The sequence below is a fragment of the Oryzias latipes genome, chromosome 18 (genome assembly GCF_053564925.1).
Source record: "Oryzias latipes strain Hd-rR chromosome 18, Olatipes_Hd-rR_3.1".
In the NCBI taxonomy this organism is placed as follows: Eukaryota; Metazoa; Chordata; class Actinopteri; order Beloniformes; family Adrianichthyidae; genus Oryzias; species Oryzias latipes.
The window spans coordinates 16,202,680-16,218,077 of record NC_136254.1 but is presented as its reverse complement, the minus strand read 5'-3'; the positions used below and the strand labels follow the sequence as shown (position 1 = coordinate 16,218,077).

Below are 15,398 nucleotides of genomic sequence, written 5' to 3'. Positions count from 1 at the left end.
GTCAGTGTTTCCTTGTTGGTTTACAGCATTTAGAAGAACTTTTCTTACAGTGCTTGAATTATTAGTTTCAGCAGGAACACAAAATGTTGAGACACATGTTACGAGATCGGCAAGGTCATTTACCTGTCCTTCATTAATCCTAGTAAGAACACAACTTGTATCTGTATGATAGTCACCTGGGTTTTAAAATGTACAAAATATAAAACATGTCATCCTCTGGATGTAACCATAGCAGCAGAAGCTGATGCAGTTTGATTGGACTCTGTTATATGTCATAAATAAAATTGTAAAACCCCCAATAGAATAACTTACATCTCCTGTTGTTATTGCAGTTTTGCCTACCTTCAAACAATCAAATCACAGTTAGAATGTCTTTAAATAAATAAGATAAATTAGAGTGCATTTCATGCATTCAAAGCCTTATTAGTAGGTTTGATCAGAAGTAGGAAAGGAAGTACCACTTCATAAATCTGCTAGTAAAACTTCAAGAAGCATAACTTCCTGTTAGAAAAGCATCAGTTTTAAAAGTTTTAAGATGAAAACTTTATTAATAGTTATTTGTAAGATAAAGACCTTATACAACTCAAGTAAAAATAAAAAAAAGTGGTTTTATATTACGTAAAATTAAAAATAAAAGTCCTTTTTATGTCTCAGTTCATAACAGTCCATTAGTGAAAGACAATACACCAATGGAATGTGTGAAGTAAATATAAATCTTTTCTGTGGTCTTTCAAAGAGTTTCTGGTTCATGCCAAGCTCACAGGGTTTGTGCCTTTTCTAACAACTAAGCTAAAGCTTTGTGAAATAAAACAGTCAATCTACCAAAAAAACAGCAGTGATAAACCCTTATTTTTTGTCTCTCCCAAGTATCCCTTCACAGTTTGTAAATGTAATACTTACTCCAAAACTTTTTGAAACCACATATAAAGTCCAACTCCAATGAAAACTGTGAAATAAAGATGTTCTTACAGCATTTTTCTGATGATGGAGGAAATAAATTAAAATTAAATTTGCATTTTGGAGTATTTCTTCATTCAAATTGTTGTGTCAGAAACACAAAAAATGCAAAAAATGCAGTTGGAAAAAACTTCTAGTCACGTAGAAACCAGTTACGTTCAGTAAAGTTTACAGCTGGTGAGGCACTGACCTCATCAGTCAGATTTACAAACAAATGAAATCTACAATGTAGCTTATTCACCATTTGATTGGCAACAGTTAGTGTGTTGTTTAAAATTTCATTTTAACATTTTCTTCCGTATACAACTTTAGCATTGAAAATGTTTTTATCATTGACTTACTTTTACTTATAAATGAAGTCCATGCACCGTTCCTTCTGAAAAAACACATGAATAAGCTGTTTTTAGTGTTCCTTTTCTTTTTTCAGTTTTTCAAGTTACTCTGTTTCAATGGTGATCACTGCCAGTGACTTGTCGAAACAAATTTCTGAGTTTAGACTAATTTTGTCTATCCAGAAAATGATGCTAAACCATATTGAAGAATAACTAGATGGCTGCAGCTGACTTGCTCTTTTATTCTTTAGCTGCGGTGTCACATTTTCTGGCTTCACCAGTGCCCTCTGCCTTGAGGCAGGCATACTGTGTGCCTCACCTAGTGTTTTTCTAATGCACAGTTTTAGTGGATAAAAAAGACTATATGAGTCACAAAATTGCACCAATGTAATCAAACAGTTGGCGAGATGTACATAAAAGAAGTAATTAAAAATAAGACGTCTTTAATGATGACAGAAAGACAGAAACAGTAAAACGCATGTGTCAGCTGCACTTCCAGTCAGTGTGTGCGGTGCAGTCTGGATACAAGGGACGCATGGGCGGCTGGAGCACCAGGTTTCTTTTTTTAACCAAAGAAACGTTGAAAACCCCACACAGAAAAAAGTAATCATAGACTAGACATGTCTAAAAAATAATAAAAAGTATATTCATCTGATTCAACTTATGTATATTTCAAGCTATATTTTGCAGGTTAGTGCCACCCTTGACTGCAAGGGTGAAACTAATCTGCTCCCTTCTTATGCATCCACTTATAAACGACTAGATCCATGTACGTCTTTGGTTTCCTCCTGTAAATTGGCATCTGGCTCCAAACGGCTAGATGGCTCCAGGACTGCTTGCCATTTTGTTTGCACCAGTGCGCCAATGGTCCCGCCCACAATCCAAACTTCTGATGAAATCCTGCTGCCCTTCAGAAATTATGTCCTAGAAAACAACACAGGCTTTTTGATTTTGGCTAAAAATTCTACTTATAAGACAACTGGGAACGCTTGTACGATAAATCAAAGATAATTGGAGTGGGACTTTACCACACTAATGCTGTTGCGGCTGATTTAAAGAAAAACAAAGGCAAGCCAAGAAACATTTTCTCCATCACACACTTCCATTATTGCAAATGCAGTTTGTCACCGGGAAGTATTTTGCAAAGTAGAAAAAGTCTCAAATGTATGCTTTAGGTTGCAGCAACAGCAGCTTTCTCTTGTTTGAACATGTACATCAACGTAACCTTAGAACTTGGGCCATAGGAGGTACTGAGTAATGAGACAATTAAATATTCAAGGCTGTGGCTACAAGTCTTTCAAGTTCAAGTCCCTGTCTTGCTCTCTTATATCTTTGTCACAGACACTGCCATCCAAGCTTTGGGGTTTCCGATTGGTTAGTAATCCAACATTGTATTTACTGCAATAATGTGTAAACTTTAAATCGTGCTGAAGATGTCCCACGTAAAATGAAATCCAGTGTTATTGCTTCTCTCTGAGTCAAAAGTGTTTTGGAGAAGGTCAGAACAGGCTCCAATGCAAGTGCAGAACCTGGTGTGTGGTGGAGAAAATTATGCTGCAGAAAGGCAGGAGAGGTCAAAGGCGGAGAAGACAAAAGGCTTCAAAATGTGAGCTGTTTTAGACCTTTTGCAACATCTTTCCATCTCTTTAACAGCTTTTTATTAAGTCTGGCTCCAATGCTATGTTCACTCCAGACTCAGAAACACTTGTTCGTTAATGGAGTCTATGTGAATGCATATAAATGCGTGTTTTCTGGCTTTCGTGTTCACTTGTCGCTATACAAGTCCAATTTCAGTCTCTATTTAGAAAATACGTGCAGCCATTGAACACGCATTAAAAGTTAAACCAATTGAACTTTAAAGTAATCAGGAACTCATATTTTGTGGTAATGTATGGTTAGCATCCCTTTCAAAACACGAAGTACAAACCGTTGAAAAATTGATCATGAAGGAGAAATTAATAATTGCGGTTTGTGACATGTTGGAATTCTATGACTCCTAGTCTTTCATATATTACAACAGAGCCGTGAAAGAAAAAGAAAAGCCTGGAGCAATACTAGTGAGATTTGCAAACTTTCGGCATTTTGCACCAAGCCTCTTCGTACTGTGAGTAAACGTGCTAACATCGGGTAGCGACAGTCCAGTGGGAATATATTAAAAGTGCGTTCAAGAACTAACGTTCAGCATGTCCCACACGTGCCTGGTGTGTTTACACAGCATTAGGTTTGGAAAAGTAGAACAGCTCGTAATTGTTTCTTTATCGTTTAATGGCTGGTAAAGAAGTGAGGATCTGTTTTTGGAGGTTAGATGTGTGTAGTGACCTCTGTCAAGGGTCGCGTGTAGCGTATGTTAAAGAGAAAAAGTTAAAAGTAAGAAAATATAAAGGCAAGTAACAAGTTAATGTATCATTATGATACACACAAAGCACACTGTGCCTAATAAGAAACCCAAGTCTAAAAAGTCTCATCTGAGTTCAAGTTAAATAAAACCTTTTTTTTCACACAGAACCCATTTTCATTCAATGTGGTCGTCATGCAGAGACAAATGGCTTCCACTTTAGTCCCAGTGTTTTGCGGTCGCTTTGTCCTCCATTTAGACTTGGAAGAAAGATTCTCAACTTCATAAAAACAGTTTTGTTTTTCACACATTCTTGCCTCAACAGTTAGACAATTTACCCCCCCCCCCCCCCCCCCACACACACACACACGCATTACCACACACAAACACAATGCTATTACTTCTGTTGGGGGTCAGAATGTAAAAAACAACACAGTCTGTCGGGCACTTACATGTTGATTTAGCTTACTAGGCCTTGGTATGAGAAGATTTAGGCTTAGACTTTGTAATTACAACTTGCTTTGGGATAGATTTGGGATTTAGGATGGATTTTGGGCCTGTTACTGAAGAGTGGCCTTTAGCTGGAGAGGCCGGCTGTTGGTTATGACTAACATGAGAATGCCGAGGCTGCAGTGTGTGTGTCGGTGGCTGGGGGACAGAGGGCTTCTGGGAACTCTTTCTCTTGGATTGACTATGCCTCAGCGACTGGGATCGAAGAAGCGCTTCTGTGTACGAAATCTCTGGCATAATGTACTTGAGGCAGAGCTTCTGTGCTTCACGGCTTATATTTGAAGGAAGGTCGTAACCAACAATATCAACTTTTTCATTGGGTTTCCAAGGGCGAAGATCCTTTCTTTTGATCTCTCCAGTCGAACGGAAGAGTGGTTCCTCCCTGCCAAAGCAGGTTTTCATCAACCTCTCCTGAGCATCCCGAAGGAGCTGCACCTCCCTCTCCACATGGACTAGACCGAACTCTGACAGTTTGCGCCACAGTGTGGCGTTAAAATACTCATAAAGGTATGAATCGATGGAATTCCAGGCTCGGATCTTTGCAAGAAGATCTGGTGCCACGCTCTTCTTAGAATCTTCTGTTCGCATGTTGAGCTTGACATACAGAATGTCCTCCAAATTCCAGGAAAGGAGATGACGAAGGAGAACTAAAGATTCATCAAAATACTCGGAAATCATCACCAAGGAGAAAACTTGATCCAACTCTGCAGCAAAGGCTTGAGCATAACTCACGTCATTTGCTGGCCAATCTTTGTCTCCTCCGAGGTCAAAAGTCAAACAGTTATGTGCATATGACGAGTCATACTCTAATGGCCGATAGTAATTGTAGGGCCTGTTTAGGAAAACCTCTAGAGAGCCATTGGGTACCCTTCTAAAGCTCTCACAGTGACGTGAATAATAAGTGAACAAGGATTCAAACATGGAGACCGGCTCTCTCAGGATTGTGATGTAAATGGTGTCATTTGGCATTAGGTGTTGCAGTGCTGTCTTGTTAAAGCGCATGTGGTTTGTGATCACATTGGCAGGCAGGGTGTGTGGGTGAACAAACTGGGTGTTGAAGGAACGTGGGTAGCAGAACTGGTGACCGCAGGCTTGTATTGGCAGCGCCACCGTCAAGTTGTTGAGCTCCCCAAAGCGGAACAGCAGGTTCTGCATGGTGGTGCTGGCTGTTTTGTGGGTCTTGAGAAAGACAATATTGGTGTGCTTAGGTTTCTGGCATGGAGGGGAATTCAATCGGACAGGACAATCCACATGGAAGCTCTCTTTATACCTAAGGGTACAGAAAAAAAGAAAACTGCATTAGACCTCATTGTCTGTAAGTCATTGTCCAGACTAGGGAGCTGCCAAAAGAAAATGTCTTGTTTTTAACATAAAAAAACAATCAACGCTTATCTATCTTATCTTATCTAAAGCATTGGCTTTCTGAAACAATATTAGCTCACATGCACAATACTTTAAGGGCCTATACCATGCAAAATCAACTTCTTGAGCTTTTAATTGTAAGATGAAAGAAAGCAATTGACGAATTAGAAGAACTGGTTTGAACATGGATTATTATATATTATACAGATAATACTAAATTGCTCCTATGTTTCATGAAGCTTAATAAGTATCATATGTTATGGTAGTGAAACGTGCAGATATTCAGCTTATTATTGCTATCTATACCATTATGAAGACTTGCTTTTCAAAATAAAATGTGCATTCTTGTTCCCGTATTTTGTTTAAACCAAATTTCTCCCAAAGGTGCAACTTGTACTCCAGTGTTTATATGATTTTTTTTCTCTATTATACATTTTTTTGGCTGCTGCAACTTTTACTCTGAAGCGACTTATAGTCCAAAAACTACAGTACAAAAAAATGACATTAATAGTTTTTTTGAATTTTGCACATCTGTAACTTAAAAAGTCCATCACTCAAAACATTGGCTTAGAAAATAAATTCTCATTTTGAAAAAGAATATAATAGACAGAATATCACAATTTGTTCTTTGGCTTGAAATTGCTACTGCGTCTTTGCTTAAATCACAGTGTTGACTTCAGTCAGTTAATGAGCAGATTAAGAATGCAGCAAGATACATTTAAGACACTCACGAATTTAAAAGGTTGACTGAGGTGATGAACTGGGAACTTCTCCGGCAAATAATAAGTCAACGAGAAAAGGGAAAAGGAAAGTTATTTCTTTTTTTCAATATTATTCAGAGAACTATCATGTCTGTGCTTTTAGAAACTATTGGGTTTGATTTTTAATGAATAGCTTTGGTGTGTAAAAAATCTGCCAACAGCTCAGTTGTCTTCATTTCATTTTTTTTGCTGCACTGCTGATGTAACCCTTGTGCTATCCTAGGCACTTTAACATTGGGAGTTGGGTCATCTAGACCCACTAGACAGTGCTCTGAACCTTTTTTCTTCAATGATTTGTGATCTTCACTGGTGTCCATGGATTCCATGAAAGTGGTATTTTACCCATTCACACATTTCTGAGCATTCCTCTAAAAACCAGCTCCTCCTAAAAAAATCAGCAAAACGCTTTCCTTTTATATGCACAATATGCATTTCCATTTTTTGCAAAATTTTGAATATTGTTTGTTTTCGTGGGTGAAACGCACACACGCTGTGAGGCCGGCTCTAGGTTGACGTCCTGAAGCGGGTGGGACCCAGAAGGAGCAAAAGCCGGAGCCTCAGAGATCAAGTCGTCTTACTTCTGGGTAGAAAAATGAACTACAAAAGTAACTAATATTTCATTAAAAATGTGCTCTGCATTGTGCAAAAGGTAATATATTATCAGCTATATGGATATAGTTTATTTTGACAAGCTTAAGGATTAACCTGATATAGGCCATTTAAGGAACATTTTGATTATGCTAAAGAGATAGGGGTCTCGGAAATGCATGTATCAAATATGATATGTTGCCTGGTTTTTTGTGGTGTCTTTGTCATTTTCTGTTTTCCTTGACAGGCTCACTTGGTTCAGGTTGATCATCCACAGCTGGTCTTCATTTAGTTGATCACCCTCAGTCTATTTAAGTGTCTGGTTTTCAGTTCCTCAGTGTCAGGTCATCTGCACCTTTTTAGTTCTCCATAGGTTTAGTCTTTTTTCAGTTTATGTATTTATCTGCCAAGCCTGGTCTCCTGCATTTTGGGTCCTACACCAGCAGTTCCTGACAGTGTCTAAGTGAAATCTCTAAGAACTCACTTAATAATTGTATTTAAAATTTGCAAATCAAGTACGGTAATAGTTGTATACATTCTAACTATTGCATTAAAATGCACACACTCCCCCCAGTTAGTCACTGGCAAGCAGTATGAGGACTTTTCAAAAGGTGGTAAATTTAGTATGCGTGGACATACAATGGCTGTCCTTCAGTTACTCACCAGGTCAAGTAGTCCCTTTTGTGTAGCAGGAGGCTGACCGTACAGATGACAACAAGGAGCAAGAATATCTTCTTGAGTGACATCTTCTGACATATCACTGGAACTGTAATAAGGATAAAGACAAAGGAGGGCATGAGTTTAGCAGGGGTTAAGATTTCAAGTAACACAAACAAGGGAGCAAGAAAACACAGAAAAGAAGACTGACAGTTAAAATAATGATGCAAGAGAGAAAGAATTGGACCCTGTTGGAATCAGCAGATAATTGCACTGATCAATTTTAGTGTAGTGTTGTTTGGCCCTTCAGTCCCCAGGTAATGACTCTCTGAATGATGTCTTCATTGCCCTCCAAAGCTGTAATAATCACATTTGGTGTCACATCATTTCACGCTCTCATTAATTCAAACCTGTGTCTGGTCCGTGCATTCAGTCACATTTGAGAGAAAAAAAGATGCTAAACAAAAAAAAAGAAAAAGAAAAAATTAACGCTGATGTAAAAACTCTATGTGGCTCCCATAAAAATTGTGTTTTGGTGTTTTTAACATGTTCTTGTTGGATTATTCTCGTGACAGAGGGCATAGCTAAAGAAAATTAAGCTTAAAATTACTTTTCTGAGTATTTCTTTACTCAAATTGTTGTGAATCAGGAGCAGATGAAAAAGGGCAGTTTGAAAAAGCTTGGAGTTGCTGCGTAGAAAATATAATGGGCTGGCCACAAGCCTTGTAGACTTGTAGCTTAGATCCATGTACGTCTTTGTTTTCCTCTGGCATCTGGTTCAAAACTGTACGGATATGTGCGAATATTGGATTGCTCCAATATTGCTCTCTATTTTTCTTGCATTGGTAATGTTAAGTTGGAAGTGTGAGGAGCTGTAAGCTAGCTGGAGAGAGTGTAAATGATTGGATGATGGGAAGTGAGGGTTGGTTTACTATGCGCCAACAACTCCGCCCACAACTCAGAGGCTAATTTCTAATAAACTCCTGCCACTCTGCAGAAACTAAAAAAATGGCATAATCATTATTAAAATGCCACTGGGAACACTTCGGAGTGAGACTTAAATCTGTGCATCTAAAACATTGTGAAAAAAATTAGAGAATGAGTATAACAAATTAATTCTTCCAGTATAAGCAGGCAATACAATTTTCCAGTATGTTGAAGAGTACTTTAGGGCACAAACCTTTTTTCATAAAAGTTTCAGGCTAAAAGAGAAGCTTTCTTGATGCACTTTCCAAAACTGACTTTAAAAACCTGACATCAGCTGAAATTAAATAAATAAAAATAAAAAGTATAAAACAATTAAAGTATGATTGATAGAAAATGTTTTAGCTAATTGTTTGTATTTGGGGAGATATTTAACCCTCTGGAGTCCCAGAACTCACTGGTGAGTTTGCCAATCACAGCAGATGTTTATGATGACGCAGGAATGAAATCAGCCCCCTTAGTTTTTATCTAAAATTTCATGTGAAAGTTACAAAATATTTTTAGCTTTGAAATTTTTTGTTTAAAACAAGATTTATGAAATAATTGTGATTACGCCTTGGAATAAATCCTTTGAATTTTGTATATAGTTTAGTAAAGCTTGGTCTTTTTTTTTTTTTTTTTTTTAGTGCCCTAAGCTTCATCGTCGATTTTTGTAGTCACTCTAGGGCCCCAGGTAATCAGAGTTAACTACAGTGGTAATAAAACCCACAATGTGATGTCCATGTGGGAGCCAGGTCTCGAGGTAAAGCCAGTTGGTATCAAACTAAAAGGCAAAGCAACATTAGAACATTTCAGGATTTATTTTTTAACAATATTCAAGAATCCATTTAAGATCGATAATACATTTAGAATTACAAATGTATTTTTTAAATGGCCAATTGTCTGAAGGTCCTTTTAAGTAGCTTTTAATTAATCAATTTCACACACTATGTTTAATCTTAATTATTTCCTATCGCTAACAAGTATACGCCATTTTTAACAAAAATTCTTAAAGTTCACAGGTTTTAGGAAAGGACGCTAATCCTGTCGACCTTTACATGTCACCAACCTGCTATGCTGGTTGTGTTTTATGATGCATGTCATTCATTTTTTTTAATACACAAAAATAAATTAAAGACGTAGATTAAGCACAATGAAAAGAAAGCAAAAGAAGAAGTCCAATTAAAAACATGTGACCTCTATAAATGCAGGCAACAAAGTAAAACTTGCCTAACACGTTGAACAAAAAGTAAAGCAGCCAATTACCTGCTCATAAATTATGTAGTAATACTAAGTTTTATAGTTTTGTTTTGTGACATCAGTGATTATTTTTGGCTTAAAATAAGATTTGAGCCTGAAAACAGTTGAAGAAACTTGCAAGGCTACATGTGAATGTGAGAGTTTTGAACGCAGTGCCTGAAACACGTGTATACAAGTATTTTATATAGACTTTTCATTTTAAGTGATTGCTAAAACACCCGTTGTCTAAGGTGGCATGAATGTACCTTGAAACTATTTAAACGTTATAGATTAAAAATGTTAACCTTATGCCTGTTTTTCATGCTGTGCAAATGTATGTCACAGAAATGAGGAAAAAGAAATCTACATTATGGAGCAGAGCTCCTTGTTGTAATAGGAGCTCGTCATGTGTATTGATGAGGCAGATTGTGTGTCACAGAGAGTTAATAAGAATAGGATTCCAGTGACTTTCGCTGGCAGACCTTTCCCCCTTTTAATCCACTTGTCTGCTGTCCTCTTGGAACAACCCCCCTGGCCTCTTTAATTAATACTGTCTGATTGGGTTTCTCTAATGATCGACTCACCAAAGTGCAGAGAGACGTCACCCAATACCCTCATTCAGGAGATAATGATTAAGCAAATGAGGGCATATGGGAAAATCTCATTTGTTTATTGATTTGATGATTAGGAGGCGATGATCCCACCAGAAGGAGGGTCTTACTCATCATGTAAAAAAGACTATAAAAGACTATCTCTATGTGGAGCTATTAAATTTAATAAACATTGAACTCCAGTCAGTAGTTTGGATCTGGGCTGTGCGAAATACTAAAATATGTCATCATTTTGAATTAAACCTCACAAAAATCAGGCATGAATACATTTCATACATTTACATCTAGGGGTGTGACGATAACCGCAGTGGCGGTTTTAGATATGGGCGATGTGGGCGGTCGCCCAGGGGGGCATTTGCTGTGCCCGATGCGTGCGTTACTCATATTGTGCTACGATATTCAAAGAGGAAGCTTGAAGCTTTTAATTTGAAATGGCTTCAACTGCCGACACTAAACACTTTTCCTTTGACACATCAAACTTTTAAGAATGTCTTCATCCTATTTGCTCTTCACACTTATGGTGCAAAAAAAAAAAAAAAAAAAAAAAAAAAGATGAAATAACTCAGAGTGAAACAACGTAAAACAGGCACATGAAAAGGAATTAGGCAGAACAAACACCCGTGCTCACCCCAATTTCGACAAAAGCAGGCAATGGGGATTATTTCCCACAATTCCTTGCTCTGACACGGCAGACCCGACATGCACGTGACCACCGCCCTCTGCTGCAAGACGCTTGCGGCCACACCTCTTTGCGGTAGTCTTTGGAACATAGTCAAAAAACTCGAGAGGGGGGCACAACTCACCGGTGGCTGGCTGAATCACACTAACAGGTGATTTATGGAGTGATATTTCTGCCACCACGTTGCACACAAAACTTTCTAAGTTGAACACAAAACTTTCTAAGTTTTTTGCTCAAAAGTTTTTTTTTGCTTTCAAAAACATTTTTTTGCTTTCAAAAACATTTTTTTGCTTTCAAAAACATTTTTTTGCTTTCAAAAACGTTTTTTTCGTTTGCAAAACACTTTTTTTCGCGTGCGTTCTGTCAAATCTCGCTTTTGTCTTCTCTTTGATTTTGCTGACTACTTTGAGCGTGACTAAGCGTGATATGACTGCCACTGACATAGCCAAAAAGAAATTTGCAAGCGTTGTGTGTCATCTTACTTTTTTCCTATCTTTGCTGAGTTAAGTTTCGTTTTGACGTGACCAAGCTGGCATCAAACAGCTGCTGATTGGTCCAGATTCTAACCAATCAAGTGTCTCTGAGGGTTATTGACGGTACTCTGAGGCAGACATGGACTTTAGACTCTGTGTCGGTTCTGTTCGTACAGGGTTCTGCTGTTTTCAACGATTCTGGCCCGTTTCTCTCAGAGTAAAACCCAGAAGGAGCAGCAAAGCAGCTAAAATCAAACAGAGTTTAGTATTTATTCATGTCAGTGTAGTGATGAACGTGTTTAAATTGTTTGCAGCAGAAAAAAACGTCCGAGCTCTGACTCCGTCCAGCAGGGAAGCAACACTTTTTAAGATTTGTATCTGAACTATTGTTTTATTTTAGTCAAAATTGTTGAAATATTAAGAGAAAATAGCATTTTTTATGACTAATATTTTTTAACTTTGGACAAACACAAGTTCTAAAACATAAATGATAATAAAAGTCAAAAAATGCCTCTTCTGTGTTATATACATTGAGTCTACTGTGGTGAGCCATCATTCTTTTGCTTATTACTGCTGTTAATCTGATCCCAAACACGCGTGCAGCATAAAATAATATGCGCTTTAAATTTTTTATTGTTTTGTTTTAACAAACAGACCTTAAAGAAAATCACACTTTTCACTAATAATTTGCTCTGCAGGATTCACAGATCACACAGACCTGTTGATTTAATGTCAGCAGATAAACTTTAAAGTTTCAGGAGATCCTCAGCCATAAATTCAAAAATTTGACTGAATAAAAATGAACTAATGCTAAAAAAAGAAAGTATGAATTATTGTTAAAATTATATTTTAAAAAAATGTCTATGAAGACTCTCATTCATCCAGGTTGGTTCCATTGTAGTAGTTTTAGGGGATGTCATCTGGACTTGGTTTTAAAGTTGGAAGACGTTTCACCAAGAGGCTTTGTCAATTCTGAAATTGCTGGTCTAAGAGCTGGTATATATGCGCTCATGGGGGAGGAGTCAGACCTGAAACTGGAGGTGTTGTCCACTTAGCCTACGTGGTTTCGGGTCGTTAATAGTCCTTTGTCCTCAGCAACGTGATTCCCAAAAGCCTACAGATGGGCAAAGGGGTTAAAGGACACAGAGCCTAGAACATCATGCACAGAGCCAGAACCCAACTTTTAAAGGACAGAATCAGACAGACGTATTTCATCATCAACAACCTGGAAGGTAAAATGAAGAATCTACAGGACAACTTGGCCACAACTGTTACGGAAGAAGTTCTTGAGAAGATTGTCGGCTTCACCCGGACAGCACAACTGGCACAACACCACAAAAGCAAGCAACGGCAAATCAAGAAATTTCAGATTCTCACAAACCAACAACAGATCCTTAAGGACAGGCTCAACAGGGAGAATAGAGGAAACCACACTAAGGCAGGGATTGATAGAGAGAGGTGGATTAAGAATATTTCCGACCGTGAACTGACCCAAACAGAGAAAGAGGTATTATCCAAGGGGCTGAATTTCTCGGTTACACCAAATCATATCCCCGTGGTAGATCCTCATCACAGCTACAGAAACGGCCATAAAGAGGAACAATCTGACTGGATCTCAAGCTGAAGAATTACGACTCAAAATTTCGGCGGCACTGTCCAGTGCCAAACCACCACCTTCCAATCTTTCCTCAGATGAAAGAAAGGCCTTGACAGCCCTGGAGAAGGACCACAGTATCAACATTTTACCAGCGGATAAAGGGAGATGCACTGTGATCCTGAATGCGGCGGACTATGAAGCCAAAGTTACCAACCTACTCAGGGACACCACCACTTATGAAGCACTTAGAAGAGACCCAACCAGCGGCTACAAGAAAAAGGTTATAGACTGCCTACAAAGACTGGAGAGAGATCAAATCATCGACAAGCCTCTTTATTACAGACTGTACCCGGGTAATACCACTCCATGCATTTATGGCCTCCCAAAAATCCACAAGGAAGGAATACCACTGAGACCCATTGTCAGCAGCATGGACTCAATAACTTACAACATGGCTAAACACCTGGCTACTATTTTGGCCCCTCTAGTTGGCAACACAGAGCATCATGTTAGGAATTCACAAGATTTTGCAAACAAAGTCAAACATCTTCAGCTGGATTCTGACGAGACGATGGTGTCTTACGACGTAACTTCCCTCTTCACCTGCATTCCCACCACGGAGGCAGTGATTTCAGTGAGGAAGAGATTACTACAGGATTCTCAGCTACAAGACAGAACAAATCTGACACCAGACCACATCTGCGAACTGCTGGAAGTGTGCCTCAACTCCACATATTTCCAATTCAGGGGAAACTTCTACAGGCAGAGACACGGCTGTGCCATGGGCTCTCCAATCTCACCCATTGTGGCCAATTTGTACATGGAAGAAGTTGAGAGAAGAGCCCTGGACTCCTTCCCAGGTACAACTCCAAGCCACTGGTTCAGATATGTGGACGACACTTTGGTCAAGATCAAAAGCCAGGAAGTGGAGACTTTCACAGATCATATCAACGCAGTAGACAAGAACATCAAGTTCACCAGGGAAGACACAAAGGACAACACCCTAGCCTTTCTAGACTGTGCTGTGATCATTGGAGAGGACAGACAGCTCCAGGTTGAAGTGTACAGAAAGCCTACTCACACAGATCAGTACCTGTTATTTGACTCAAACCACCCTTTACAGCACAAACTAGGCGTCATCAGGACATTACAACACAGAGCCCAGGAGGTCCCCACAAGCTCTGACGGAAAGAAGAAGGAAGAGCAACATATCCACCAAGCCCTCCGAACCTGTGGATATCCCAAGTGGGCATTCACCAGATCCCAACATACAGGAAAACAAGACAAGAAGGAACAAGAGACAAAACGGAACAGTATTTCAATTCCATATATCTCAGGCCTGTCTGAAAAACTTAAAAGGATTTTCAAACAACATAACATCCCAGTTCATCTCAAACCAGTCAATACCCTCAGACAGAAACTGGTTCATCCAAAGGACAAAATTCCCAGCTACAAACAGAGTAATGTTGTGTACTCTATCCACTGCAAAGAGAACTGCAATGAACAGTATATAAGAGAAACCAAACAACCGCTACACAAGCGGCTTTACCAACATCGCAGAGCCAACCCAAGTGGACCTGAGTCTGCAGTACATCTCCACCTGAAGGCCACAAACCACTCTTTCGAGGACAGTGAAGTCCGAATTCTAGCCAGAGAGAAAGGATGGTTTGAGCGAGGAGTGAAAGAAGCCATCTTTGTCAAGAAGGATAAACCTTCTCTTAATAAGAATGGTGGTCTCAGGTTTATTCTTCCATCCATCTACGGCAGTGTTTTGAAACCTAAACAAACCAAACCAGTTCCACCTGAGTCGTTAACCGCTGAAAGAGACGACCATTTGGAGAGGGAGTCACTGACTCCCCAACCCCCAGCTGAGGACAAAGGACTATTAACGACCCGAAACCACGTAGGCTAAGTGGACAACACCTCCAGTTTCAGGTCTGACTCCTCCGCCATGAGCGCATATATACCAGCTCTTAGACCAGCTATTTCAGAATTGACAAAGCCTCTTGGATAAGAGGTGAAACGTCTTCCAACTTTAAAACCAAGTCCAGATGACATCCCCTAAAACTACTACAATTTTAAAAAAATGAAGACGTCTTCATCCAAAAATATAAAAATGAGGGTAAAAAGAGCTGGTTCAGCCTCGGCAGCAGACACCATGTTAGATTCATATGGCAATGTGATTGGTTAGAATCTGGACAAATCAGCAGCTGTTTGATGGCAGCTTGGTCACGTCAAAACGAAACTTAACTCAGCAAAGATAGGAAAAAAGTAAGATGACACACAACGCTTGCGAATTTCTTTTTGGCGATGTCAGTGGCAGTCATATCACGC

General features: G+C 39.0%; 1 protein-coding gene across 1 annotated transcript in view; it reads right to left on the bottom strand.

The window, feature by feature from the left end:
• Positions 1-1,370: 1,370 nt before the first annotated feature.
• Positions 1,371-15,398, bottom strand: part of gal3st3 (galactose-3-O-sulfotransferase 3) — a 49,676-nt gene continuing 35,648 nt past the window's right edge. Inside the window, exons 3-4 of the mRNA XM_004079931.4 lie at positions 7,509-7,611; positions 1,371-5,404 (exon numbers count right to left, since the gene is read on the bottom strand). Of these exons, the coding sequence (XP_004079979.2) occupies positions 4,093-5,404; positions 7,509-7,611 (1,415 nt within the window). The 3' untranslated portion in view covers positions 1,371-4,092. The remainder of the gene's footprint in view (positions 5,405-7,508; positions 7,612-15,398) is intronic.